Raw genomic sequence first — 26,419 nt, forward strand, 5'->3', positions numbered from 1 at the left:
CCTGGCTCCGCCACATGTGTGCTGTGTGACCTTGGGCAAGTCACTTAACTTCGCTGAGCCTCAGTTACCTCATCTCTAAAATGGGATTAAGACTGTGAGCCCCATGTGGGACAACCTGATCACTTTGTATCCCCCCCAGCGCTTAGAACAGTGCTTTGCACATAGTAAGCGATTAACAAATGCCAACATTATTATTATTATTATTAAGCGCTTGGGAAGTACAAATCGGCAACATATAGAGATGGTCCCTACCCATTCACTGAATCGTATTTACTGAGCGCTTACTGTGTGCAGAGCACTGTACTAAGCACTTAATCCAACGACGGGCTCATGGTCTAGAAGGGGGAGACAGACATCAAAACAAGTAGAAGAAGAAGACAGAGTAAAACTTGTAATAATAATGTTGGCATTTGTTAAGCGCTTACTATGTGCCAAGCACTGTTCTAAGCGCTGGGGGAGATACAAGGTCATCAGGTTGTCCCACGTGGGGCTCACGGTCTTCATCCCCATTTGACAGATGAGGTCACTGAGGCCCAGAGAAGTGAAGTGACTTGCCCAAAGTCACGCAACAGACAAGTGGGGGAGTCGGGATTTGAACCCACAACCTCCGACTCCGAAGCCCGGGCTCTTGCCACTGAGCCACGCTGCTGCTTGTACTTTCCGAGCGCTTAATACAGCGTTCTGCGCACAGTAAGCGGGGACTGCCTCTATATGTTGCCAACTTGGACTTCCCAAGTGCTTAGTACAGTGCTCTGCACACAGTAGGCGCTCAATAAATACGATTGAATGAATGAGCCCAGCCTCTTCCCAGACTGAGCCCCTTCCCTCCTCTCCCCCTCGTCCCCCTCTCCATCCCCCCCATCTTACCTCCTTCCCTTCCCCACAGCACCTGTATATATGGATATATGGTTGTACATATTACTCTATTTATTTATTTATTTTACTTGTACATTTCTATCCTATTTATTTTATTTTGTTGGTATGTTTGGTTCTGTTCTCTGTCTCCCCCTTTTAGACTGTGAGCCCACTGTTGGGTAGGGACTGTCTCTATGTGTTGCCAATTTGTACTTCCCAAGCGCTTAGTACAGTGCTCTGCACATAGTAAGCGCTCAATAAATACGATTGATTGATTGATTGATTGATTGAATGAATGAATTAAATCCCATCGATCAAATGCGATTAGCGCGTTGTCGGCCGATTTCCCCGGGACGAACCAGCCGGAGGACATCCCAGCTCCTCAAACTATTCCGAAAACACTGGACGGAAACAATCGGGATGACGGTGAGGTCTGATCACCTCAAATCCCTCCTGCCTTGTTTAGCAGAGCTAAATCCCGATAAAGAATCCCGATAAAGTCGCCTAATTTTCTGACTCGCTTTTCTTAATAATAATAATAATAATAATAATAATAATAATGGCATGTGTTAAGTGCTTACTATGTGCAAAGCACTGTTCTAAGCGCTGGGGGGGATACAAGATGATCAGGTTGTCCCCCGTGGGGCTCACAGTCTTCATCCCCATTTTACAGGTGAGGTAACTGAGGCTCAGAGCAGTGAAGCGACTTGCCCAAGGTCACACAGCAGACATGTGGCGGAGCCGGGATTCGAACCCATGACCTCTGACTCCAAAGCCCAGGCTCTTTCCACTGAGCCACGCTGCTGCTTCTCATTTTCTTGAGGAAAATGTATTTCCGAATCCATTTTAAAGCAGCTGTTGCTGCAATTTGAGTCATTTTCTCGCAAGTTAATAGATTCCTGACTTTTTCTTCTAGACCGTGAGCCCACTGTTGGGTAGGGACCGTCTCTAGATGTTGCCAACTTGGACTTCCCAAGCGCTTAGTACAGTGCTGTGCACACAGTAAGCGCTCAATAAATACGATTGATTGATTGACTGATTGATTTTTCGGGGACTAGATGCTGCGTCTGCCGCCCTTGTTGTTGACATTAGAAAAGCACAGTCCGCATTTATTCTTTCATTCAGTCGTATTTATTGAGCGCTTACTGTGTGCAGAGCACTGGACTACTCTTCCTACCAAAGGTTTGTGATGCTAGAGATTGTTCTCGTGTGAAGTGTGGAGTTTCTTTCCTCTCCCTATGATAATAATAATAATAATAATAATAATAATAATAATGGTGGCATTTACTAAGCGCTTACTATGTGCAAAGCACTGTTCTGAGTGATGGGGAGGTGACAAGGTGATCAGGTTGTCCCACGGGGGGCTCACAGTCAATCAATCAATCAATCGTATTTATTGAGCGCTTACTGTGTGCAGAGCACTGTACTAAGCGCTTGGGAAGTACAAACTGGCAACACATAGAGACAGTCCCTACCCAACAGTGGGCTCACAGTCTAGAAGGGGGAGACAGACAACAAAACAAAACATATGTACAAAATAAAATAAATAGAATAAATATGGACAAGGAAAATAGAGTCCTCCCCCAAGCACTTAGTACAGTGCTCTGCACACGGTAAGCGCTCAGTAAATATGACTGAATGAACACCCGGCACCTCCCCTCATTCCCCTCTCCCTACATAATAATAATAATGATGGCATTTATTAAGCGCTTACAATGTGCAAAGCACTGTTCTAAGCGCTGGAGAGGTTACAAGGTGATGAGGTTGTCCCACGGGGGGCTCCCAGTCTTCATCCCCATTTTCCAGATGAGGGAACTGAGGCCCTGAGAAGTGAAGTGACTTGCCCAAAGTCACACAGCTGACAGTTGGCAGAGCCGGAATTTGAACCCATGACCTCTGACTCCAAAGCCCGGGCTCTTTCCACTGAGCCACGCTGCTTCTCTAATGGACGGAGCCGGGAGTCAGAGGTCGTGGGTTCTAATCCCGGCTCTGCCACTTGTCTGCTGTGTGACCTCGGGCAAATTCATTCATTTAACCGTATTTATTGAGCGCTTACTGGGTGCAGAGCACTGTACTAAGCGCTTGGGAAGTACAAGTCGCCAACATCTAGAGACGGTCCCTACCCGACGGTGGGCTCACAGTCTAGAAGGGGGAGACGGATGACAAAACAAAACATGTGGACAGGTGTCAAGTCATCAAAATAAATAGAAATAAAGCTAAGTGCACATCATTAGCAAAATAAATAGAATAGGAAATATGGACAAGTCAAATAGAGTAATAAATTCATTCATTCATTCAATCGTATTTATTGAGCGCTTACTGTGTGGAGAGCACTGGACTAAGCGCTTGGGAAGTAAATCTGTACAAATATGTATCCAGGTGCTGTGGGTCGGGGAAGGAGGAGAGGAAAAAGGGGGCTCCGTCTGGGAAGGCTTCCTGGAGGAGGCGAGGCCTCCTGGAGCAAATCACTTCACTTCTCTGGGCCTCAGTTCCCTCATCTGGAAAATGGGGATTGGGAGTGTGAGCCCCACGTGGGACGGGGACTATGTCCAACCTGATTTGCTTGTACCCACCCCAGCGCTCAGCACAGTGTCTGGCAGATAGTGAGCCCTGAACAAATACCATCATTATTAGTATTATTACTACTTCATTCAGTCGTATTTATTGAGCGCTTACTGTGTCAGAATAAATAGAAATAAAGCTAGATGCCCATTACTATGTGTCTGGCACTTAGTGAGCACTGAACAAATGCCATCATCATTAGTATTATTACTACTTCATTCAGTCATATTTATTGAACACTTACAGAACAAACACCATCATTATTAGTATTATTACTACTTCATTCATTCAATCATATTGAGCGCTGCGTCAGAATAAATAGAAATAAAGCTAGATGCACATTACTATGTGTCTGGCACATAGTGAGCACTGAACAAATACCATCATTATTAGTATTATTACTACTTCACTCATTCAGTTGTATTTATTGAGCGCTTACTGTGTCAGAATAAATAGAAATAAAGCTAGATGCACATCATTATGTGTCTGGCACATAGTGAGCACTGAACAAACACCATCATTATTAGTATTATTACTTCATTTATTCAATCATATTTATTGAGCACTGACTGTGTCAGAATAAATAGAAATAAAGCTAGATGCACATCATTATGTGTCTGGCCATAGTGAGCACTGAACAAATACCATCATTATTAGTATTATTACTGCTTCATTCATTCAATCGTATTTATTGAGCGCTTACTGTGACAATAAATAGAAATAAAGCTAGATGCCCATCATTATGTATTTGGCACATAGTGAGCACTGAACAAATACCATCATTATTAGTATTATTGCTACTTCAGTCAGTTGTATTTATTGAGCGCTGACTGTCAGAATAAATAGAAATAAAGCTAGATGCACGTTATTATGTGTCTGGCACATAGTGAGTACTGAACAAATACCATCATCATTAGTATTATTACTACTTCATTCAGTCGTATTTATTGAGCACTTACTGTGTCAGAATAAATAGAAATAAAGCTAGATGCACATCATTATGTGTCTGGCCATAGTGAGCACTGAACAAATACCATCATTATTAGTATTATTGCTACTTCATTTATTCAGTCGTATTTATTGAGCACTGGCTGTGTCAGAATAAATAGAAACAAAGCTACATGCACGTAATTATGTGTCTGGCACATAGTGAGCACTGAACAAATACCATCATTATTAGTATTATTACTACTTCATTCATTGTCATATTTATTGAGTGCTGACTGTGTCAGAATAAATAGAAATAAAGCTAGATGATAGTGAGCACTGAACAAATACCATCATTATTAGTATTATTACTACTTCTTTCAGTTGTATTTATTGAGCACTGACTGTGTCAGAATAAATAGAAATAAAGCTAGATGCACATCATTATGTGTCTGGCACATAGTGAGCACTGAACAAATACCATCATTAGTATTATTACTACTTCATTAATTCAATCATATTTATTGAGCACTTACTGTGTCAGAATAAATAGAAATAAACCTAGATGCACATCACTGTGTGTCTGGCACATAGTGAGCACTGAACAAATACCATCATTATTAGTATTATTACTACTTCATTCAGTCAGTCGTATTTATTGAGTGCTTACTGTGTCAGAATAAATAGAAATAAAAGTAGTTGCACGTCATTACATGTCTGGCACATAGTGAGCACTGAACAAATACCATCATTAGTATTATTACTACTTCATTAATTCAATCATATTTATTGAGCACTTACTGTGTCAGAATAAATAGAAATAAACCTAGATGCACATCACTGTGTGTCTGGCACATAGTGAGCACTGAACAAATACCATCATTATTAGTATTATTACTACTTCATTCAGTCAGTCGTATTTATTGAGTGCTTACTGTGTCAGAATAAATAGAAATAAAAGTAGTTGCACGTCATTACATGTCTGGCACATAGTGAGCACTGAACAAATACCATCATTATTACTATTATTACTACTTCACTCATTCAGTTGTATTTATTGAGCACTTACTGTGTCAGAATAAATAGAAATAAAGCTAGATGCACATCATTATGTGTCTGGCCATAGTGAGCACTGAACAAATACCATCATTATTAGTATTATTGCTACTTCATTTATTCAGTCGTATTTATTGAGCACTGGCTGTGTCAGAATAAATAGAAACAAAGCTACATGCACGTAATTATGTGTCTGGCACATAGTGAGCACTGAACAAATACCATCATTATTAGTATTATTACTACTTCATTCATTCAGTCATATTTATTGAGTGCTTACTGTGTCAGAATAAATAGAAATAAAAGTAGTTGCACGTCATTACGTGTCTGGCACATAGTGAGCACTGAACAAATACCATCATTATTACTATTATTACTACTTCACTCATTCAGTTGTATTTATTGAGCACTTACTGTGTCAGAATAAATAGAAATAAAGCTAGATGCACATCATTATGTGTCTGGCCATAGTGAGCACTGAACAAATACCATCATTATTAGTATTATTGCTACTTCATTTATTCAGTCGTATTTATTGAGCACTGGCTGTGTCAGAATAAATAGAAATAAAGCTAGATGATAGTGAGCACTGAACAAAAACCATCATTATTAGTATTATTACTACTTCTTTCAGTCGTATTTACTGAGCACTGACTGTGTCAGAATGAATAGAAATAAAGCTAGATGCACATCATTATGTGTCTGGCACATAGTGAGCACTGAACAAACACCATCATTATTAGTATTATTACTACTTCATTCATTCAATCATATTTATTGAGCGCTTACTGTGTGCAGAGCACTGTACTAAGCGCTTGGGAAGTCCAAGTTGGCAACGTATAGAGGTGGACCCTACCCAACAGTGGACTCACAGTCCACTGGGCTCCTCCCCCTCGCCTTACCTCCTTCCCTTCCCCACAGCACCTGTATATATGTATATATGTTTGTACGGATTTATTACTCTATTTATTTATTTTACTTGTACATATCTATTCTATTTGTTTTATTTTGTTAATATGTTTGGTTTTGTTCTCTGTCTCCCCCTTCTAGACTGTGAGCCCACTGTTGAGTGGGGACCGTCTCTAAATGTTGCCCACTTGGACTTCCCAAGCGCTTAGTATAGTGCTCTGCACACAGTAAGCGCTCAATAAATACAATTGATTGATTGATTGAATGAATGAAATAGCATAAATATTATAAGCAGGGAAGCAGCGTGGCTCAGTGGAAAGAGCCCGGGCTTTGGAGTCAGAGGTCGTGAGTTCGAATCCCAGCTCCACCACAAGTCTGCTGTGTGACCTTGGGCAAGTCACTTAACTTCTCTGAGCCTCAGTTCCCTCATCTGTAAAAATGGGGAGTAAGACTGTGAGCCCCACGTGGGACAACTTGATCACCTTGTATCCTCCCCAGCGCTTAGAACAGTGCTTTGCACGTAGTAAGCGCTTAACAAATGCCATCATTATTATTATTATTATTGTTATTATAATGTATCAATATATATTACCAGTGTGGGCAGACGGACATTAATATAAATAAATGAGAGATATGGACATAAATGGTGTGGGGCTCGGCGGGCGGGGGGGATGAAGAAAGGGAGTGAGTCAGGGCGATGCGGAAGGGAGTGGGAGAAGATTGCCAGCTGTGTGACTTCGGGCAAGTCGCTTCACTTCTCTGGGCCTCAGTTCCCTCAGTAAAAGCATCATCATCATCATCAATCGTATTTATTGAGCGCTCACTGTGTGCAGAGCACTGTACTAAGCGCTCGGGAAGTACAAGTTGGCAACATATAGAGACAGTCCCTACCCAGCAGTGGGCTCACAGTCTAAAAGGGGGAGACAGAGAACAAAACAAAACACATCAACACAATAAAATGGCATCCCCATTTTACAGATGAAGGAACTGAGGCCCAGAGAAGTGAAGTGACTTGCCCAGAGTCACACAGCTGACATGTGAGGGAGTTCCCAGTCCCCTGACCTTTCCCGGTTTTCTCAGTGCTCCCGGAGCAGGGAGTGCACTGTTCCTACAGCGGATACTGAGGAGAATGGGCACTCAATCCCTCCCCGTGTCGGGCCTTGGGGTGGTGAGCCTCTCAGAGTCCCTGGCATAATAATAATAATAATAATAAAAATAATAATGGTATTTGTTAAGCGCTTACTACGTGCCAAGCACTGTTCTAAGCGCTGGGGGGGGGATACGAGGTCATCGGGTTGTCCCCCGTGGGGCTTCCAGTCTTCATTTTCTGTGATCTTGTCCACCTTCAGTTGACACCTGCCCACTTTTTTTGTGTTTTGTCGTCCGTCTCCCCGCTTCTAGACCGTGAGCCCGTCGTTGGGTAGGGACCGTCTCTAGATGTTGCCGATTTGTAATAATAATAATAATGATGGCATTTATTAATAATAATGGTAGCGTTTATTGAGCGCTTACTATGTGCAAAGCACTGTTCTAAGCGCTGGGGAGGTTACAGGGTGATCAGGTTGTCCCACGGGGGGCTCCCAGTCTTAATCCCCATTTTCCAGGTGAGGGAACTGAGGGCCAGAGAAGTTGAGTGACTGGCCCAAAGTCACACAGCTGACAGGTGGCAGAGCCGGGATTTGAACCCATGACCTCTGACTCCAAAGCCCGGGCTCTTTGCACTGAGCCACGCTGCTTCTCATTTGTTAAGCGCTTACTATGTGCAAAGCACTGTTTTAAGTGCTGGGGGGGGATACAAGGTGATCAGGTGATGAGAGAAGCAGCGTGGCTCAGTGGAAAGAGCCCGGGCTTTGGAGTCAGAGGTCACAGGTTCAAATCCCCGCTCCTCCAGTTGTCAGCTGTGTGACTTTGGGCAAGTCACTTCACTTCTCTGGGCCTCAGTTCCCTCATCCGTAAAATGGGGATGAAGACTGTGAGCCCCACCGTGGGACAACCTGATCACCTTGTAACCTCCCCAGCGCTTAGAACACTGCTTGGCACATAGTAAGCACTTAGTAAATGTCATTATTATTTTTATTATTATTATTATCAGGTTGTCCCATGATTTGTACTTCCCAAGCACTTAGTCCAGTGCTCTGCACACAGTAAGCGCTCAATAAATACGGCATCCCCTCCTCCCCCTCCCCATGCCCCCGCCTTACCTCCTTCCCCTCCCCGCAGCACCTGTATATATGTATATATGTTTGTATATATTTATTACTCTATTTATTTTATTTGTACATATTTATTCTATTTATTTTATTTGGTTAATATGTTTTGTTTTGTTGTCTGTCTCCCCTTCCAGACTGTAGTCCCGCTGTTGGGTAGGGACTGTCTCTATATGTTGCCAACTTGGACTTCCCAAGTGCTTAGTACAGTGCTCTGCACACAGTAAGCGCTCAATAAATACGATTGAATGAATGAATGAACAGTGCTTGGCACATAGTAAGCGCTTAACAAATATCATCATTAATATTATTAATATTATCGTGCCACACTGCTTCTCAGTTACTCTGATTACTCTCATCCCCCCACCCAATTTTACTCCTCTTCTGCCACTTCAGCATTTCCTCATCACCTAAGCCCTTGTCAGTCAGTCAAACGCTTTTATTGAGCACTTACTGTGTGCAGAGCACTGTACTAAGCGCTTTGGGAGAGTACAGTATAACAATATATATAACCCTCATGTTTTGTTGTCTGTCTCCCTCTTCTAGACTGTGAGCCCACTGTTGGGTAGGGACCATCTCTATCTGTTGCCAACTTGGACTTCCCAAGCGCTTAGTACAGTGCTGTGCACACAGTAAGCGCTCAATAAATACGATTGAATGAATGAATGAGTGAATGGTCTGCCGGGTGACCTTGGGCAAGTCACTTCGCTTCTCCCGGCCTCAGTTCCCTCATCTGTTAAATGAGGATGAAGACTGTGAGCCCCACCTGGGACAATCCGATTTCCTTGTGTGACTTTGGGCAACTCACTTCACTTCTCTGGGCCTCAGTGACCTCATCTGTAAAATGGGGATTAAGGCTGTGAGCCCCAGGTGGGGCAACCTGATCACCTTGTAACCTCCCCAGCGCTTAGAACAGTGCTTTGCACATAGTAAGCGCTTAATAAATGCCATTATTATTATTATTGTATCCACCCCAGCGCTTAGCACAGTACTTGGCACATAGTAAGCGCTTAACAAATACCATCATTATTATTATTATTCGCACCCAAGTTTCCATTTGGTCCGGTTGGCATGAATTCCACCTAATGACATGCTTACTGAAGCAGCAGCGGATTTTAAATCCCGTGTTTCTTTAGAGAAATGGAAAATGTTCATCCCGCCTCTCCCTCTGAGCTTTTCCTTACTGTTTTCCATCTCCTCCTGTGCTCTAAGACTCCCTTCCCAAATCTAGGAAACTCCCGGATCACAAAGGGAATGTGTTCCTGGGACGAAAATGTATATATCTTTTTTCATTGTCGGAAGGTGCCGTTCAAAGCCGATTGTGCCCCTAATAGCCTTAAGATATTATTTAAAATAAAATAAAATAAAAGAAACGCCCTACTTTGGTCCTAAGGCTAGTTTTTAATCTCTTCTTGTTTCTTTGAAGTCTGACTGAGAGTTGGAAAATTGAATAATAATTTGATCCGTTAATCTTTGGAAGCCGGTAATTTTATTTTTCCCCTCCGCAGTCTCTGAGGCTCGCAAATGAATAGGGCTTCATTACCGCCGTCTGCATTTAATAACCATTATCCATTATCTTGTAATTAAGACTCCCTCTAACGAATCACGAGGACAATGCAAAAATACATAGTACATTTCTTTAATGAACTGGAAAATGTTCGTCTTGTTCTGTTTAGTAATGAGTGGCTGAATAGTCATTAAATCCGCTGGAGACTCGAGTTAGATGGATTCTGAAGGCCGCCTTGAGTTTGCGGTTAATCTGTTAGAATTAAAATTTCATCTTCTATTTTTATCAACAGCTGATTAGGAGTCATTCTGTTTGACCAAATTGATTAGAGGACCATCTCCTAGGGCAGCTGTTGTTTAATGAAAGTTTTTAATGAAACTGTACCGTGGAGACTTGTAATTATAGGAGTTCTCAAAGCTTGGATCTGCTTTAGACCACACACACATTAAATAAAAAATAGGCGTGGGGAAGCGAACGGACGAGGTGGAAACGAAGAGAAACTTGAAAAGACAATTTGGTGTCGTGGTGAAGCTTTCATTTAATACGTCGCACATGTCGCGGTGGTGGGATTCATTCATTAATAGTAATAATAATAATGATGGCAGTTATTAAGCGCTTACTATGTGCCGAGCACTGTTCTGAGCGCTGGGGAGGTTACAGGGTGATCAGGTTGTCCCACGGGGGGCTCACAGTCTTCATCCCCATTTTCCAGATGAGGGAACTGAGGCCCAGAGAAGTGAAGTGAGCCCACTGTTGGGTAGGGACTGTCTCTATATGTTGCCAGCTTGTACTTCCCAAGCGCTTAGTACAGTGCTCTGCACACAGTGAGCGCTCAATAAACATGATTGAATGAATGAATGGTGCTCAATAAATACGATTGAATGAATGAATGAAGTGACTTGCCCAAAGTCACCCAGCTGACAAGTGGCGGAGCCGGGATTTGAACCCATGACCTCTGACTCCAAAGCCCGGGCTCTTTCCGCCGAGCCACGCTGCTGTAGTCACTCGGTTGTATTTATTGAGCGCTTACTGGGTGCAAAACACTGTACTAAGCGCTTGGGAGAGGACGCACACATTCCCTTGCCCACAACGAGCTCACAGTTTAGAGGGGGAGACGGATATTAATCAAAATCGATCAATAAATAAATTACAGATGCAGTTACTTCTGCGACCTCTTCGGACCTTCGTCTGCTCACTGGTTTCATCAACCAGATAATGATAATCGTATTTTTATTTTATGATCTTTGTTAAGCGCTTACTAGGTGCCAAGCACTGTTCTAAGCGCTGGGGTAAGATGAAAGGTAATCAGGTTGGATTCAGTCCCTGCCCCATATGGGGCTCACAGTTGTAGTAATAATAATAATAATAATAATAATAATAATAATAATAATGGTGATGGCATTTATTAAGTGCTTACTATGTGCCAAGCACTGTCCTAAGCGCTGGGGAGGGGAAGCAGGGTGGCTCAGTGGAAAGAGCCCGGGCTTTGGAGTCAGAGGTCATCAGTTCAAATCCCGGCTCTACCACTTGTCGGCTGTGTGACTTTGGGCAAGTCACTTCACTTCTCTGGGCCTCAGTTTCCTCATCTGTCAAATGGGGATTCAGACTGTGAGCCCCACGTGGGACAACCTGATCACCTTGTAAACTCCCCAGCGCTTAGTACAGTGCTTTGCACATTCATTCATTCATTCAATTGTATTTATTGAGCGCTTACTGTGTGCAGAGCACTGTACTAAACGCTTGGGAAGTCCAAGTTGAAGGGAAGCAGCTTGGCTCAGTGGAAAGAGCCGGGGCTTTGGAGTCAGAGGTCATGGGTTCAAATCCTGGCTCCGCCAATTCATTCATTCAGTCATATTTATTGAGCGCTTACTGTGTGCAGAGCACTGTACTAAGCGCTTGGGAAGTCCAAGTTGGCAACATATAGAGACGGTCCCTACCCAACAGTGGGCTCACAGTCTAGAAGGGGGAATAAATGCTTAATAAATGCCATTATTACGAGGTGATCAGGTTGTCCCACATGGGGCTCGCAGTCTTCATCCCCATTTTACAGACGCGATCACTGAGGCACAGGGAATAATAATAATAATGATGGCATTTATTAAGCGCTTACTATGTGCAAAGCACCGTTCTAAGCGCTGGGGAGGATAAAAGGTGATCAGGTTGTCCCACCTGGGGCTCACGGTCTTCATCCCCATTTTCCAGATGAGGGAACTGAGGCCCAGAGAAGTGAAGCGACTTGCCCAAAGTCACACCGCTGACAAGTGGCAGGGCCGGGATTTGAACCCAAGCCCGCGCTCTTTCCGCTGAGCCCCGCTGCCTCTCCATAATCCTCATGTGGGGTCCCCGAGGCCCAGAGAAGTGAAGCGACTTGCCCGAGGTCACACAGCCAGCGGCGGAGCCGGGCTTAGAACCCAGGGCCTCCGATTCCCAGGCCCGGGCTTTGTCCAATCGATCAATTAATCGTATTTATTGAGCGCTTACTGTGTGCAGAGCACTGGACTAGCACTGTCCAGGCCGCGTTGGCCTCCCCACTAACCCGGAGTCCTTTCCTCCCCCTCAGGGTCGGATTTCATCAAGACGTCCACGGGAAAGGAGACGGTCAACGCCACCCTTCCCGTCGCTCTCGTGATGATCCGGGCCATCCGGGATTATTTCTGGAAAACGGGGATTAAGGTAACGCTCCTGGACCGCCATCGTTCGGAAGCCGGGGCCGGCGCCCTTCAGTGACTTCCTTTCCCGGAGCCTGGCGTCTTTGATTTTTCTCCGTGTTATTTTGACGGTATTTGTGAGGCGCTTACTATGTGCCGAGCACTGTACTAAGCGATGGGGTAGGTACGAGCTAAACGGTTTGACACAGTCCCGCACGGGGTTTACAGTCTTAATCTCCATTTTACAGATGAGGTAAAAAGCCACATAGTAAGTGCTTAATAAATTCATTCATTCATTCAATCGTACTTATTGAGCGCTTACTATGTGCAGAGCACTGGACTAAGTGCTTGGGAAGTACAAGTTGGCAGCATAATACTATTAATATATGGGACAGGGAACATTCATTCAATCGTATTTATTGAGCGCTTACTGTGTGCAGAGCACTGTACTAAGCCAATACCACAATTATTATGATTACTCCTTGTCTGTGTCTCTGTTTTACAGATGAGGTAATTGAGGCACAGAAAAGGAATAATAATAATAATAATAATTGTGAAATCGCTAAGCACTTACTATGTGCCAGTCACTGTACAGAGCACTGGGGTGAATCCAAGCAAATCGGGTTGAACATAGCCATTCAATCGTTCATTCAATCGTATTTATTGAGCGCTTACTGTGTGCAGAGCACTGGACTAAGCGCTTGGGAAGTACAAGTTGGCAGCATAATGCTATTATTAATATAGGGGACAGGGACCCTTCATTCAATCGTATTTATTGAGCACTTACTGTGTGCAGAGCACTGTACTAAGCGCTTGGGAAGTACAACTTGGCAGCATAATGCTATTAGTAATATAGGGGACAGGGACCATTCATTCAATCGTATTTATTGAGCGCTTACTGTGTGCAGAGCACTGTACTAAGCGCTTGGGAAGTACAAGTTGGCAGCATAATGCTATTATTAAAATATGGGACAGGGACCATTCAATCGTATTTATTGAGCGCTTACTGTGTGCAGAGCACTGTCCTAAGCGCTTGGGAAGTACACGTTGGCAGCATAATGCTATTATTAATATAGGGGACAGGGACCATTCATTCAATCGTGTTTATTGAGCGCTTACTGTGTGCAGAGCAGTGTACTAAGTGCTTGGGAAGTACAAGTTAGCAGCATAATGCTATTATTAATATAGGGGACAGGGACCATTCATTCAATCGTATTTATTGAGCGCTTACTGTGTGCAGAGCACTGTACTAAGCGCTTGGGAAGTACAAGTTGGCAGCATAATGCTATTATTAATATAAGGGACAGGGACCATTCATTCAATCGTATTTATTGAGCGCTTACTGTGTGCAGAGCACTGTACTAAGCGTTGGGAAGTACAAGTTAGCAGCATAATGCTATTATTAATATAGGGGACAGGGACCATTCATTCAATCATATTTATTGAGCGCTTACTGTGTGCAGAGCACTGTACTAAGCGCTTGGGAAGTACAAGTTGGCAGCATAATGCTATTATTAATATAAGGGACAGGGACCATTCATTCAATCGTATTTATTGAGTGCTTACTGTGTGCAGAGCACTGTACTAAGCGCTTGGGAAGTACAAGTTGGCAGCATAATGCTATTATTAATATAGGGGACAGGGACCATTCATTCAATCGTATTTATTGAGCGCTTACTGTGTGCAGAGCACTGTACTAAGCACTTGGGAAGTACAAGTTGGCAGCATAATGCTATTATTAATATAGGGGACAGGGACCATTCATTCAATCGTATTTATTGAGCGCTTACTGTGTGCAGAGCACTGTACTAAGCACTTGGGAAGTACAAGTTGGCAGCATAATGCTATTATTAATATAGGGGACGGGGACCATTCATTCAATCATATTTATTGAGCGCTTACTGTGTGCAGAGCACTGTACTAAGTGCTTGGGAAGTACAAGTTGGCAGCATAATGCTATTATTAATATATGGGACAGGGACCATTCATTCCATCGTATTTATTGAGCGCTTACTGTGTGCAGAGCACTGTACTAAGCGCTTGGGAAGTACAAGTTGGCAGCATAATGCTATTATTAATATAAGGGACAGGGACCATTCATTCAATCGTATTTATTGAGCGCTTACTGTGTGCAGAGCACTGTACTAAGCCAATACCACAATTATTATTATTATTCCTTGTCCGTGTCCCGGTTTTACAGATGAGGTAATTGAGGCACAGAAAAGGAATAATAATAATAATTGTGATAATCACTAAGCACTTACTATGTGCCAGTCACTGTGCAGAGCATTGGGGTGAATCCAAGCAAATTGGGTTGACCATAGCCATTCAGTCAATCAATTAATCAATCAATCAATCATATTTATTGAGCGCTTACTGTGTGCAGAGCACTGGACTAAGCGCTTGGGAAGTACAAGTTGGCAACATCTAGAGACGGTCCCTACCCAACAGCGGGCTCACAGTCTAAAAGGGGAAGACAGGGAACAAAACCAAACATACTAACAAAATAAAATAAATAGAATAGATATGTACAAGCAAAATAAATAAATAGAGTAATAAATATGTACAAACATATATACATATATACAGGGCATTCATTCAATCGTATTTATTGAGCGCTTACTGTGTGCAGAGCACTGTACTAAGCGCTTGGGAAGTACAAGTTGGCAACATATAGCGACGGTCCCTACCCAACAACGGGCTCACAGTCTAGATAATGTTGGTATTTGTTAAGCGCAGTAGAAAGATCCCGGGCTTGGGAGTCAGAGGTCATGGGTTCTAATCCTGACTCTGCCACTTGTCTGCTGTGTGACTTTGAGCAAGTCACTTCACTTTTCTGAGCCTCAGTGACCTCATCTGTAAAATGGGGACTAAGACTGTGAGCCCCACGTGGGACAACCTTATCACCTTGTATTCCCTCCCACCCTCCCATTCATTCAGTCGTATTTATTGAGCGCTTACTGTGTGCAGAGCACTGTACTAAGCGCTTGGGAAGGACAAGTTGGCAACATCTAGAGACGGTCCCTCCCCAACAGTGGGCTCACAGTCTAGAAGGGGGAGACAGAGAACAAAACAAAACATATTAACAAAATAAAATAAATAGAATAAACATGTACAAATAAAATAGAGTAATAAATCCATACAAACATATATACATATATACAGGTGATCGTACAGTGCTCTGCACACAGTAAGCGCTCAGTAAATACGATTGATTGATTGATTGATTGATTGAGGAGGGGGAAGCACATAGTAAATGCTTAACAAATGCCATCATTATTATTACTATATGCCAAGCACTGTTCTAAGCGCTGGGGGAGATACAGGGTAATCAGGTTGTCCCACATGGGGCTCACAGTCTTCATCCCCATTTGACAGATGAGGTCACTGAGGCCCAGAGAAGTGAAGTGACTTGCCCAAGGTCGCACAGCTGACAAATGGCAAAGGCGGGATTAGAACCCACGACCTCCGACGCCCAAGCCCGGGCTCCTGCCACTAAGCCACGCTGCTTCTCGTCCCTGTCCTGTGTGATAATAATTGTATTTGTTAAGGGCTTACTATGGGCCGGGCACTGTACTAAGCGCTGGGGGAGATACAAGGTAATCAGGTTGTCCCACGGGGGGCTCACAGTCTTCATCCCCATTTTCCAGACGAGGTCACCGAGGCCCCAAAAAGTGAAGCGACTTGCCTAAGGTCACGCAGCAGACGAGTGACAGAGCCGGGATTAGAACCCATGACCTTCTGAATCCTGGGCTTGGGCTCTACCCACTAGGCAACGCTCACGTTCTTAATTAGAGAAGCAGTTCGGCTCAGTGGAAAAGAGCCCGGGCTTTGGAGTCAGAGGTCCTGGGTTCAAATCCCGGCTCCGCCAGCTGTCAGCTGGGTGACTTTGGGCAAGTCACTTCACTTCTCTGGGCCTCAGTTCCCTCATCCGGAAAATGGGGATGAAGACTGTGAGCCCCCCGTGGGACAACCTGATCACCTTGTAACCTCCCCAGCGCTTAGAACAGTGCTTGGCACATAGTAAGCGCTTAATAAATGCCATCATTATTATTATTATTATTATAATCCCACCTGTATATATGTATATATGTTTGTACATATTTATTACTCTATTTATTTATTTATTTTACTTGTACTTATCTATTCTATTTATTTTATTTTGTTAGTATGTTTGGTTTTGTTCTCTGTCTCCCCCTTTTAGACTGTGAGCCCACTGTTGGGTAGGGACTGTCTCTATATGTTGCCAATTTGTACTTCCCAAGCGCTTAGTACAGTGCTCTGCACACAGTAAGCGCTCAATAAATACGATTGATGATGATGATGATTTTCCAGACGAGGTAACTCAGGCACAGAGAAGCGAAGCCACGGATTTGCGGCGTAGCCAGAATTAGAACCCAAGTCCTTCCGGCTCCCAAGCCCGGGCTGAAGCCATTAGGCCGCGCGGCTTCGAGGTTAAATTAAATGTTGAATTTTCCCCGCGTCGCGGAATGGCGATCCCGAGCCGGAGTCGGACAGATGGACGCGGGGGACTGAGACGTAAACCAGCCCCTTCGCCTTTCATCATCATCAATCGTATTTATTGAGCGCTTACTATGTGCAGAGCACTGTGCTAAGCGCTTGGGAAGTACAAATTGGCAACATATAGAGACAGTCCCTACCCAACAGTGGGCTCACAGTCTAAAAGGGGGAGACAGAGAACAAAACCAAACATACTAACAAAATAAAATAAATAGAATAGATAGGTACAAGCAAAATAAATGAATAAATCTCGTCACCGACGAGCGCTTGCTAAACGGTCCTTTAACAAACTAATTCCGCTCCCCTACAGTTCCCCGGGCCAGCGTTGGCCGGGGAAAACAGGTCAATGCCGAAATTAAACCTCCTCGAGGAGCGGCAAGAATTGCAAAGTAACGTTTATCGACCGATAAGCCGGGATGGCGATAGGAAAAACGCGGGAGAATGGGAAATAATCTATTCCTGTCATTATTGAAGGACACACGTAAATTGGTTTTTCTTTGGTAGGAAACCCCCGGCCCAGAAAAACGTATTACTTGTAATAATGTGAGGTGAGGAGAAAATTCTGGAGGAGATGAACTTATTAAACAAAATAATGAAATGCTGGGAGGCGGCAGAGAGAAAGGGGCCCCGCGTTCGGGAGCCCACGAATTAAATCCCCTTTTTGACGGTCTGGGGCTGTTTCAAAGGCTGCCTGGAAGATGGGCAAATAGAAGAGGCTTGTGGAGTCCTTGCTGGCGTTCGGAAACAAAGCGAATCTAAAAAATCTCTCAAGTTCTGGGGGAAAATTAGGGTGTGGGGACTCTTTGGGGGGTGAATTTATCATAATGATAAGAATAATAATCTCCCTCTTTCATGGGACCCAGAAACGGGCATCGGGGCTGAACAGTGAGAAGCAGCGCAGCTGAAACATAGCGAATCTAAGAAATCTCTCAAGTTCTGGGGGAGAATTAGGGTGTGGGGATTCTTTTGGGGGTGAATTAATCATAATGATAATAAGAATAATAATCTCTCTCTTTCATGGGACCCAGAAACGGGCATCAGGGGCTGAACAGTGAGAAGCAGCGCAGCTGAAACATAGCGAATCTAAGAAATCTCTCAAGTTCTGGGGGAAAATTAGGGTGTGGGGATTCTTTTTGGGGTGAATTAATCATAATGATAATAAGAATAATCTCTCTCTTTCATGGGCTTCAGGGGCTGAACAGTGAGAAGCAGCACAGCTGAAACAAAACGAGTCTAAGAAATCTCTCAAGTTCTGGGGGAAAATTAGGGTGTGGGGATTCTTTTGGGGGTGAATTAATCATAATGATAATAAGAATAATAATCTCTCTCTTTCATGGGCATCAGGAGCTCACTGTTGGATAGGGACTGTCTCTATATGTTGCCAACTTATACTTCCCATGTGCTTAGTACAGTGCTTTGCACGCAGTAAGCGCTCAATAAATACGATTGATTGATTGATTGAACAGTGAGAAGCAGCACAGCTGAAACAAAGTAAATCTAAGAAATCTCTCAAGTTCTGGGGAAAATTAGGGTGTGGGAACTATTTTTGGGGTGAATTAATCATAATGGTAATAAGAATAATAATCTCTCTCTTTCATGGGCATCAGGGACTGAACAGGGAGAAGCAGCACAGCTGAAACAAAGTGAATCTAAAAAATCTCTCAAGTTCTGGGGAAAAATTCGGGTGTGGGGACTCTTTTTGGGGTGAATTAATCATAATGATAATAAGAATAATAATCTCTCTCTTTCATGGGCCCAGAAACAGGCATCAGGGGCTGAACAGTGAGAAGCAGCGCAGCTGAAGCATAGCGAATCTAAGAAATCTCTTAAGTTCTGGGGGAAAATAAGGGTGTGGGGATTCTTTTTGGGGTGAATTAATCATAATGATAATAAGAATAATAATCTCTCTCTTTCATGGGCTTCAGGGGCTGAATAGTGAGAAGCAGCACAGCTGAAACAAAGCGAATCTAAAAAATCTCTCAAGTTCTGGGGGAAAATTAGGGTGTGGGGACTCTTTTTGGGGTGAATTAATCATAATGATAATAAGAATAATAATCTCTCTCTTTCATGGGCCCAGAAACAGGCATCAGGGGCTGAACAGTGAGAAGCAGCGCAGCTGAAACAAAGTGAATCTGAGAAATCTCTCAAGTTCTGGGGGAAAATTAGGGTGTGGGGATTCTTTTTGGGGTGAATTAATCATAATGATAAGACTAATAATCTCTCTCATGGGCATCAGGGGCTGAACAGTGAGAAGCAGCACAGCTGAAACAAAGCGAATCTAAGAAATCTCTCAAGTTCTGGGGGAAAATTAGGGTGTGGGGACTCTTTTTGGAGTGAATTCATCATAATGATAATAAGAATAATAGTCTCTCTCTTTCGTGGGCTTCAGGGGCTGAACAGTGAGAAGCAGTACAGCTGAAACAAAGCGAATCTAAGAAATCTCTCAAGTTTGGGGGGAAAATCAGGGTGTGGGGACTCTTTTTGGGGTGAATTAATTGTAATGATAATAAGAATAATAATCTCTCTCATGGGCATCAGGGACTGAACAGGGAGAAGCAGCACAGCTGAAACAAAGCGAATCTGAGAAATCTCTCAAGTTCTGGGGGAAAATTCGGGTGTGGGGATTCTTTTTGGGGTGAATTAATCATAATGAAATAAGAATAATCTCTCTCTTTCATGGGCATCAGGGACTGAACAGTGAGAAGCAGCTCAGCTGAAACATAGTGAATCTAAGAAATCTCTCAAGTTCTGGGGGAAAATTAGGGTGTGGGGACTCTTTTTGGGGTGAATTAATCATAATGATAATAAGAATAATAATCTCTCTCTTTCATGGGACCCAGAAACAGGCATCAGGGACTGAACAGTGAGAAGCAGCGCAGCTGAAACAAAGCGAATCTGAGAACTCTCTCAAGTTCTGGGGGAAAATTAGGGTGTGGGGACTCTTTTTGGGGTGAATTAATCATAATGATAATAAGAATAATAATCTCTCTTTCATGGGCATCAGGGGCTGAACTAGGAGAAGCAGCACAGCTGAAACAAAGCAAATCTGAGAAATCTCTCAAGTTCTGGGGGAAAATTAGGGTGTGGGGACTCTTTTTGGGGTGAATTAATCGTAATGATAATAAGAATAATAATCTCTCTCTTTCATGGGACCCGGAAACAGGCATCAGGGGCTGAACAGTGAGAAGCAGCACAGCTGAAACAAAATGAATCTAATAAATCTCTCAAGCTTGGGGGGGAAATTAGGGTGTGGGGACTCTTTTTGGGGTGAATTAATCATAATGATAATAAGAATAATAATCTCTCTCTCTCATGGGCATCAGGGACTGAACAGGGAGAAGCAGCACAGCTGAAACAAAGCGAATCTAAGAAATCTCTCAAGTTCTGGGGGAAAATAAGGGTGTGGGGACTCTTTTTGTGGGTGAATTAATCGTAATGATAATAAGAATAATAATCTCTCTCTTTCATGAGACCCAGAAGCAGGCATCAGGGGCTAAACAGGGAGAAGCAGCACAGCTGAAACATAGCGAATCTAAGAAATCTCTCAAGTTCTGAGGGAAAATTAGGGTGTGGGTATTCTTTTTGGGGTGAATTAATCATAATGATAATAAGAATAATAATCTCTGTCTTTCATGGGACCCAGAAACAGGCATTAGGGGCTGAACAGTCAGAAGCAGCACAGCTGAAACATAGCAAATCTAAGAAATCTCTCAAGTTCTGGGGGAACATTAGCGGGTGTGGACTCTTTTTGGGGTGAATTAATCATAATGATAAGAATAATCTCTCTCATGGGCATCAGGGGCTGAACAGTGAGAAGCAGCACAGCTGAAACAAAGCGAATCTAAAAAATCTCTCAAGTTCTGGGGGAAAATTAGGGTGTGGGGACTCTTTTTGGATGAATTAATCGTAATGATAATAAGAATAATAATCTCTCTCTTTCATGGGACCCAGAAACAGGCATCAGGGGCTGAGCAGTGAGAAGCAGCGCAGCTGAAACGAAGCGAATCTGAGAAAGCTCTCAAGTTCTGGGGGAAAATTAGGGTGTGGGGATTCTTTTTGGGGTGAATTAATCATAATGATAAGAATAATAATCTCTCTCATGGGCATCAGGAGCTGAACAGTGAGAATCAGCACAGCTGAAACAAAGTAAATCTAAGAAATCTCTCAAGTTCTGGGGGAAAATTAGGGTGTGGGGACTCTTTTTGGGGTGAATTAATCATAATGATAATAAGAATAATAATCTTTCACTTTCATGGGCATCAGGGGCTGAACTAGGAGAAGCAGCACAGCTGAAACAAAGCATATCTGAGAAATCTCTCAAGTTCTGGGGGAAAATGAGGGTGTAGGGACTCTTTTTGGGGTGAATTAATCATAATGATAATAAGAATAATAATCTCTCCCTTTCATGGGACCCAGAAACAGGCATCAGGGGCTGAGCAGTGAGAAGCAGCACAGCTGAAACAAAGCGAATCTGAGAAATCTCTCAAGTTCTGGGGGAAAATGAGGGTGTAGGGACTCTTTTTGGGGTGAATTAATCATAATGATAATAAGAATAATAATCTGTCTCTTTCATGAGCATCAGGGACTGAACAGGGAGAAGCAGCGCAGCTGAAAAAGCGAATCTAAGAAATCTCTCTAGTTCTGGGGGAAAATTAGGGTGTGGGGACTCTTTTTGGGGTGAATTAATCGTAATGATAATAAGAATAATAATCTCTCTCTTTCATGGGACCCAGAAACAGGCATCAGGGGCTGAGCAGTGAGAAGCAGCGCAGCTGAAACGAAGCGAATCTGAGAAAGCTCTCAAGTTCTGGGGGAAAATTAGGGTGTGGGGATTCTTTTTGGGGTGAATTAATCATAATGATAAGACTAATAATCTCTCTCATGGGCATCAGGAGCTGAACAGTGAGAAGCAGCACAGCTGAAACAAAGTAAATCTAAGAAATCTCTCAAGTTCTGGGGGAAAATTAGGGTGTGGGGACTCTTTTTGGGGTGAATTAATCATAATGATAATAAGAATAATAATCTTTCTCTTTCATGGGCATCAGGGGCTGAACTAGGAGAAGCAGCACAGCTGAAACAAAGCATATCTGAGAAATCTCTCAAGTTCTGGGGGAAAATGAGGGTGTAGGGACTCTTTTTGGGGTGAATTAATCATAATGATAATAAGAATAATAATCTCTCCCTTTCATGGGACCCAGAAACAGGCATCAGGGGCTGAGCAGTGAGAAGCAGCACAGCTGAAACAAAGCGAATCTGAGAAATCTCTCAAGTTCTGGGGGAAAATGAGGGTGTAGGGACTCTTTTTGGGGTGAATTAATCATAATGATAATAAGAATAATAATCTCTCCCTTTCATGGGACCCAGAAACAGGCATCAGGGGCTGAGCAGTGAGAAGCAGCACAGCTGAAACAAAGCGAATCTGAGAAATCTCTCAAGTTCTGGGGGAAAATGAGGGTGTGGGGACTCTTTTTGGGGTGAATTAATCATAATGATAATAAGAATAATAATCTGTCTCTTTCATGAGCATCAGGGACTGAACAGGGAGAAGCAGCGCAGCTGAAACAAAGCGAATCTAAGAAATCTCTCTAGTTCTGGGGGAAAATTAGGGTGTGGGGACTCTTTTTGGGGTGAATTAATCGTAATGATAATAAGAATAATAATCTCTCTCTTTCATGGGACCCAGAAACAGGCATCACGGGCTGAGCAGTGAGAAGCAGCGCAGCTGAAACAAAGTGAATCTGAGAAAGCTCTCAAGTTCTGGGGGAAAATTAGGGTGTGGGGATTCTTTTTGGGGTGAATTAATCATAATGATAAGACTAATAATCTCTCTCATGGGCATCAGGAGCTGAACAGTGAGAAGCAGCACAGCTGAAACAAAGTAAATCTAAGAAATCTCTCAAGTTCTCGGGGAAAATTAGGGTGTGGGGACTCTTTTTGGGGCGAATTAATTGTAATGATAAGAAGAATAATAATCTTTCTCTTTCATGGGCATAAGGGGCTGAACAGTGAGAAGCAGCACAGCTGAAACAAAGCGATTCTAAGAAATCTCTCAAGTTCTGGGGGAAAATAAGGGTGTGGGGATTCTTTTTGGGGTGAATTAATCGTAATAAGAATAATATTCTCTCTCATGGGCATCAGGGGCTGAACAGTGAGAAGCCGCACAGCTGAAACAAAGCGAATCTGAGAAATATCTCAAGTTCTGGGGGAAAATTAGGGTGTGGGGATTCTTTTGGGGGTAAATTAATCATAATGGTAAGAATAATAATCTCTCATTATTCTCTGGGCCTCTGTTCCCTCATCTGTAAAATGGGGATGAAGACTGTGAGCTCCACGGGGGCACTGGGGAGGTTACAAGGTGATCAGGTTGTCCCACGGGGGGCTCACAGTCTTCATCCCCATATTATAGATGAGGGAACTGAAGCCCAGAGAATAATAATAATAATAATAATAATAATAATAATAATAATAATAATAAAAACATTTATTAAGCGCTTAATATGTGCAAAGCACTGTTCTAAGTGCTGGGGAGGTTACAATAATAGTAATAATGGCATTTGTTAAGCGCTTACTATGTGCAAAGCACTGTTCTAAGTGCTAGGGGGGATACAAGGTAATCAGGTTGTTCCACATGGGGCTCCCAGTCTTCATCCCCATTTTGCAGATGAGGGAACTGAAGCCCAGAGAAGTGAAGTGACTTGCCCAAAGTCACACAGCAAACAAGTGGCGGAGCCGGAATTGGAACCCATGACCTCTGACTCCAAAGCCCGGGCTCTTTCCATTGAGCCACGCCGCTTCTCTTGGGTGGGCTTCAAGGCGGCCCCTTTCCCTTTCAGGTGGGCTTCAAGGCGGCCCCCTGCCCTCTCCGGTCGTGGCTCAGTGGAAAGAGCCCGGGCTTTGGAGTCAGAGGTCACGGGTTCAAATCCCGACTCCGCCAATTGTCAGCTGTGTGACCTTGGGCAAGTCACTTCACTTCTCTGGGCCTCAGTTCCCTCATCTGGAAAAAGGGGATGAAGACTGGGAGCCCCCCGGGGGACAGCGTGGCTCCGTGGAAAAGAGCCCAGGCTTTGGAGTCAGAGGTCACGGGTTCAAATGCCGGCTCTGCCAATTGTCAGCTGTGTGACTTTGGGCAAGTCACTTCACTTCTCTGGGCCTCAGTTCCCTCATCAGGAAAATGGGGATGAAGACTGGGAGCCCCCCGGGGGACAGTGTGGCTCAGTGGAAAGAGCCCAGGCTTTGGAGTCAGAGGTCACGGGTTCAAATCCCGGCTCTGCCAATTGTCAGCTGTGTGACTTTGGGCAAGTCACTTCACTTCTCTGGGCCTCAGTTCCCTCATCTGTAAAATGGGGCTGAAGACTGTGAGCCCCCCGTGGGACAACCTGATCACCTTGTAACCTCCCCAGCGCTTGGAACAGTGCTTGGCACATAGTAAGCGCTTAATAAATGCCATCATTATTGTTATTATTATCCTGTTCACCTTGTAACCTCCCCAGCGCTTAGAACAGTGCTGTGCACATAGTAAGCGCTTAATAAATGCCGTCATCGTCATCGTCCGGTTTTCCTTTCAGGTGGGCTTCAAGCCGGCGGGTGGCATCCGCACAGCCAAGGAGTCGCTGGCGTGGCTGGCCCTGGTGAAGGAGGAACTGGGCAGCCAGTGGCTCCGGCCGCAGCTCTTCCGCCTCGGGGCCAGCTCCTTACTGAGCGACATCGAGAGGCAGGTGAGGAGGACGTGGGACCCGTTCCCACGGCAACGGGGCCCGGGGCCTGGGGTGGCGGGGGACTGGGCTTGTCGGGGTGAGCGTCTGGGACCCTCCCACGCTGCCCTCCGGCTTCTGTGGCTCAGTGGAAAGAGCCCGGGCTTTGGAGGCAGAGGTCGTGGGTTCAAATCCCGGCTCCGCCACCTGTCAGCTGGGTGACTCTGGGCAAGTCACCGTACCTCGTTCTCGCCTGTCCCGCCATCGACCCCCGGCCCACGTCCTCCCCCAGGCCTGGAATGCCCTGCTCCCTCTGCCCATCCGCCAAGCTAGCTCTCTTCCTCCCTTCAAGGCCCTGCTGAGAGCTCACCTCCTCCAGGAGGCCTTCCCAGACTGAGCCCCTTCCTTCCCCTCCCCCTCATCCCCCTCTCCATCCCCCCCATCTTACCTCCTTCCCTTCCCCACAGCACCTGTATATATGTATATATGTATATGTATATCACCTGTATATATGTATATCACCTGTATATATGTATATAGGGTTGTACATATTTATTACTCTATTTATTTATTTATTTATTTATTTTACTTGTACATTTCTATCCTATTTATTTTATTTTGTTGGTATGTTTGGTTCTGTTCTCTGTCTCCCCCTTTTAGACTGTGAGCCCACTGTTGGGTAGGGACTGTCTCTATGTGTTGCCAACTTGTACTTCCCAAGCGCTTAGTACAGTGCTCTGCACATAGTAAGTGCTCAATAAATACGATTGATTGATTGATTGGTTGATTGTACATATTTATTACTCTATTTATTTGACTTGTACATATCTATTCTATTTATTTTATTTTGTTAGTATGTTTGGTTTTGTTCTCTGTCTCCCCTTTTTAGACTGTAAGCGCACTTTTGGGTAGGGACTGTCTCTATATGTTGCCAATCTGTACTTCCCAAGCACTTAGTACAGTGCTCTGCACATAGTAAGCGCTCGATAAATACGATTGATGATGATGATGATGATGATGATGAAGTCACTTCACTTCTCTGGGCCTCAGTTCCCTCATCTGGAAAATGGGGATTCATTCATTCAGTCGCCTTTATTGAGCGCTTACTGTGTGCAGAGCACTGGACCAAGCGCTTGGGAAGTCCAAGTCGGCAACATCTAGAGACGGTCCCTACCCAACGGCGGGCTCACAGGCTAGAAGGGGGAGACAGAGAACAAAACCAAACATATTCACAAAATAAAATAAATAGAATAAATATGTACAAATAAAATAAATAAATAAATAGAGTAATAAATCCGTACAAACATATATACATATATACAGGTACTGTGGGGAGGGGAAGGAGGTAAGACGGGGAGATGGGGAGGAGGAGGAGAGGAAGAGGAAGGAGGGGGCTCAGTCTGGGGATTAAAACCATGAGCCCTTCGTGGGACAACCTGATCACCTTGTAACCTCCCCAGCGCTTAGAACAGTGCTTTGCACATAGTAAGTGCTTACCAAAATTACTTCATCATCATCATCAATCGTATTTATTGA

At 43.9% G+C, this 26,419-nt stretch overlaps 1 protein-coding gene across 2 annotated transcripts in view; it reads left to right on the forward strand.

The window, feature by feature from the left end:
* DERA (deoxyribose-phosphate aldolase) overlaps window positions 1–26,419 on the forward strand; it is a 98,122-nt gene that overhangs the window by 67,260 nt on the left and 4,443 nt on the right. For both annotated transcript variants that reach the window (XM_038770543.1, XM_038770544.1), the window contains 2 exons: window positions 12,584–12,696; window positions 24,758–24,907. In XM_038770543.1, the coding sequence (XP_038626471.1) occupies window positions 12,584–12,696; window positions 24,758–24,907 (263 nt within the window). The remainder of the gene's footprint in view (window positions 1–12,583; window positions 12,697–24,757; window positions 24,908–26,419) is intronic.

This window comes from Tachyglossus aculeatus, chromosome 2 (assembly GCF_015852505.1).
Source record: "Tachyglossus aculeatus isolate mTacAcu1 chromosome 2, mTacAcu1.pri, whole genome shotgun sequence".
Classification (NCBI taxonomy): Eukaryota; Metazoa; Chordata; class Mammalia; order Monotremata; family Tachyglossidae; genus Tachyglossus; species Tachyglossus aculeatus.